This window comes from Arachis hypogaea, chromosome 9 (assembly GCF_003086295.3).
Source record: "Arachis hypogaea cultivar Tifrunner chromosome 9, arahy.Tifrunner.gnm2.J5K5, whole genome shotgun sequence".
Taxonomy (NCBI): Eukaryota; Viridiplantae; Streptophyta; class Magnoliopsida; order Fabales; family Fabaceae; genus Arachis; species Arachis hypogaea.
Window position 1 is genome coordinate 119,093,547 of NC_092044.1, and position 1,777 is coordinate 119,095,323.

The 1,777-nt window shown below is 37.5% G+C and overlaps 1 protein-coding gene across 1 annotated transcript; it reads right to left on the reverse strand.

The window, feature by feature from the left end:
• Positions 1-326: 326 nt before the first annotated feature.
• Positions 327-1,547, reverse strand: LOC112712614 (mannose-specific lectin CML-2). Its single transcript, XM_025765548.2, has one exon. The coding sequence runs from the start codon at positions 1,370-1,372 to the stop codon at positions 536-538; it is 837 nt and encodes a 278-aa protein (XP_025621333.1). The 5' UTR covers positions 1,373-1,547; the 3' UTR covers positions 327-535.
• Between the last annotated feature and the right edge of the window lie 230 nt (positions 1,548-1,777).

Genomic DNA, 1,777 nt, shown 5'->3' on the forward strand with positions numbered 1-1,777 from the left:
CCATCCACAGAATTATGATATAATATTAAATTAAAAATAATATATGGTGAAAACTCAAGTGCAGTGAATTTCAGGTGAAGTTTATAATCGAGAACCGTTAAATAAAAATTTAGTTAAATTATTTAAATAGTTTAACACTTTCAACTATCAACTTCACATATGAATTTTTACTATAATATATATTCCATTATATATATTTGTAATTTAGTATATTATTTCCACTAAACTAAAATTTTAACGTTATTTTAAGACGAAAGCAATGAAATGAAATGATTTTCTTTTAGAAAGCCAAAGATTAAATGAACAAAACATGAAAAAAAGAGAAGTAGCAAGAAAACGCATACTCTATACATACTCTCATTCATACAAAGTAGTAGTTCATTTTATATCACATGATTGGCTTAGCTTAAACATAAGCAACAAAAACCACAACATACATAAGCCATGGACGTACAACTTTTGTCCTTTATTGGCATATCTTACATGGCCATATGTGATTGATATTTTTATTAGACATGATCATCATATCACATCATTATTTCTCAATTCCTCGTGTAAACACAAGGTACTCATTCTCCATGGTCACAGTATTAAGCAACACTGAAGTGAATGACCACGAGTGAAGAGTGTGTGATTGGAATTGTTGTCCAGTAGCGGCTGAGAATCCAACCCTAACATATTCCGAAAGCTCTTTGGCTAAGTCGACCTCATGAGAGAGCTCGTACTTTTTACCATCAGGGTAGTTAGCAGACACTGCCAGGGTTCGACTAGAAGCAGTGTATGTCACAAGAACATTAAGGATTTGATCGTCTCTTCTATCCCATCTCACAGTCTTCGCAGACTTAATGGAATTCACATCGATTCCAATGTGTGTGTAACTTGGATCCCAGGAATTTGAACTTCTGTCAAAAAAGGTGTCGAATTCGACTGCGATGACTTTGTTTGCGGAGGCGTTTAGGGCATTGTCAGGTTCAAAGAGCCCTAAAAGCCCTCCGTTTGAACCGGGCGGTATGGTGGTGTCGGCCGGCGCCAGGAAGACGGCAAGGCCGTCCGCCGGGTGGGAGGAGCCCCGTGACTTAAGGGAAAAACTGAATTGGATTTGAAGGTTTGCGAGTCTGTTTGTACTTTTATCCGATAGGTGCACTTGTGCTAAGTACAAGGCTCTCCCAACACTGATTTCCTGGCTGTCGGTTCTAGTGAGTTGCAGTACATTTGGGTCAATGTGTGCATCTCCTTGCAAGATTAGGTTTTTTTCAGCTTCTTGTTCGAAGTTATTGAAGCTGAAGGAAAGTGAATCTTGTGAGGTTGCGAGGTTTAGTAGCGCGAGGAAGATGGCTATGGAGGAAAAGAGAGAGAGGGTTTGCTTGGCCATGGTGTTGTGATTATTGTTGGTAGTGTTTTGTTACTATGTTTGGTTTGTGTTGTGAAAAAAGAATGTTAACCCTTTGGCTATTTATACTGAGTTTGATGCCACCACATTTTAATTACACTTGTGAACTGGACCGCCAAGGTAATTTCCCCCATCTCCATCAGCCATAGAGCGAGTGCCACTACTTATGACCTCCATTGGCTGGTCATATATAATTAAGAAGAATGTTAGGGGCAACAATTTTGGTGTTTTGTAACAATTAATTGGTCATCAATAATATTTTTAATGGTGTGAGATTATATCTAATAGTGAGAGATCATTTACTTTTGTTTTGATGGTTAATTCTGGTTAAAAAATACAAAAATTACTGATCCCCTAGACTTTCCCTATTTAATGTGGCTTTCTCAT

Excerpts from the sequence above, each read along its gene's own strand:
- LOC112712614 (XM_025765548.2), bottom strand. The coding sequence starts at position 1,372 with ATGGCCAAGCAAACCCTCTCTCTCTTTTCCTCCATAGCCATCTTCCTC.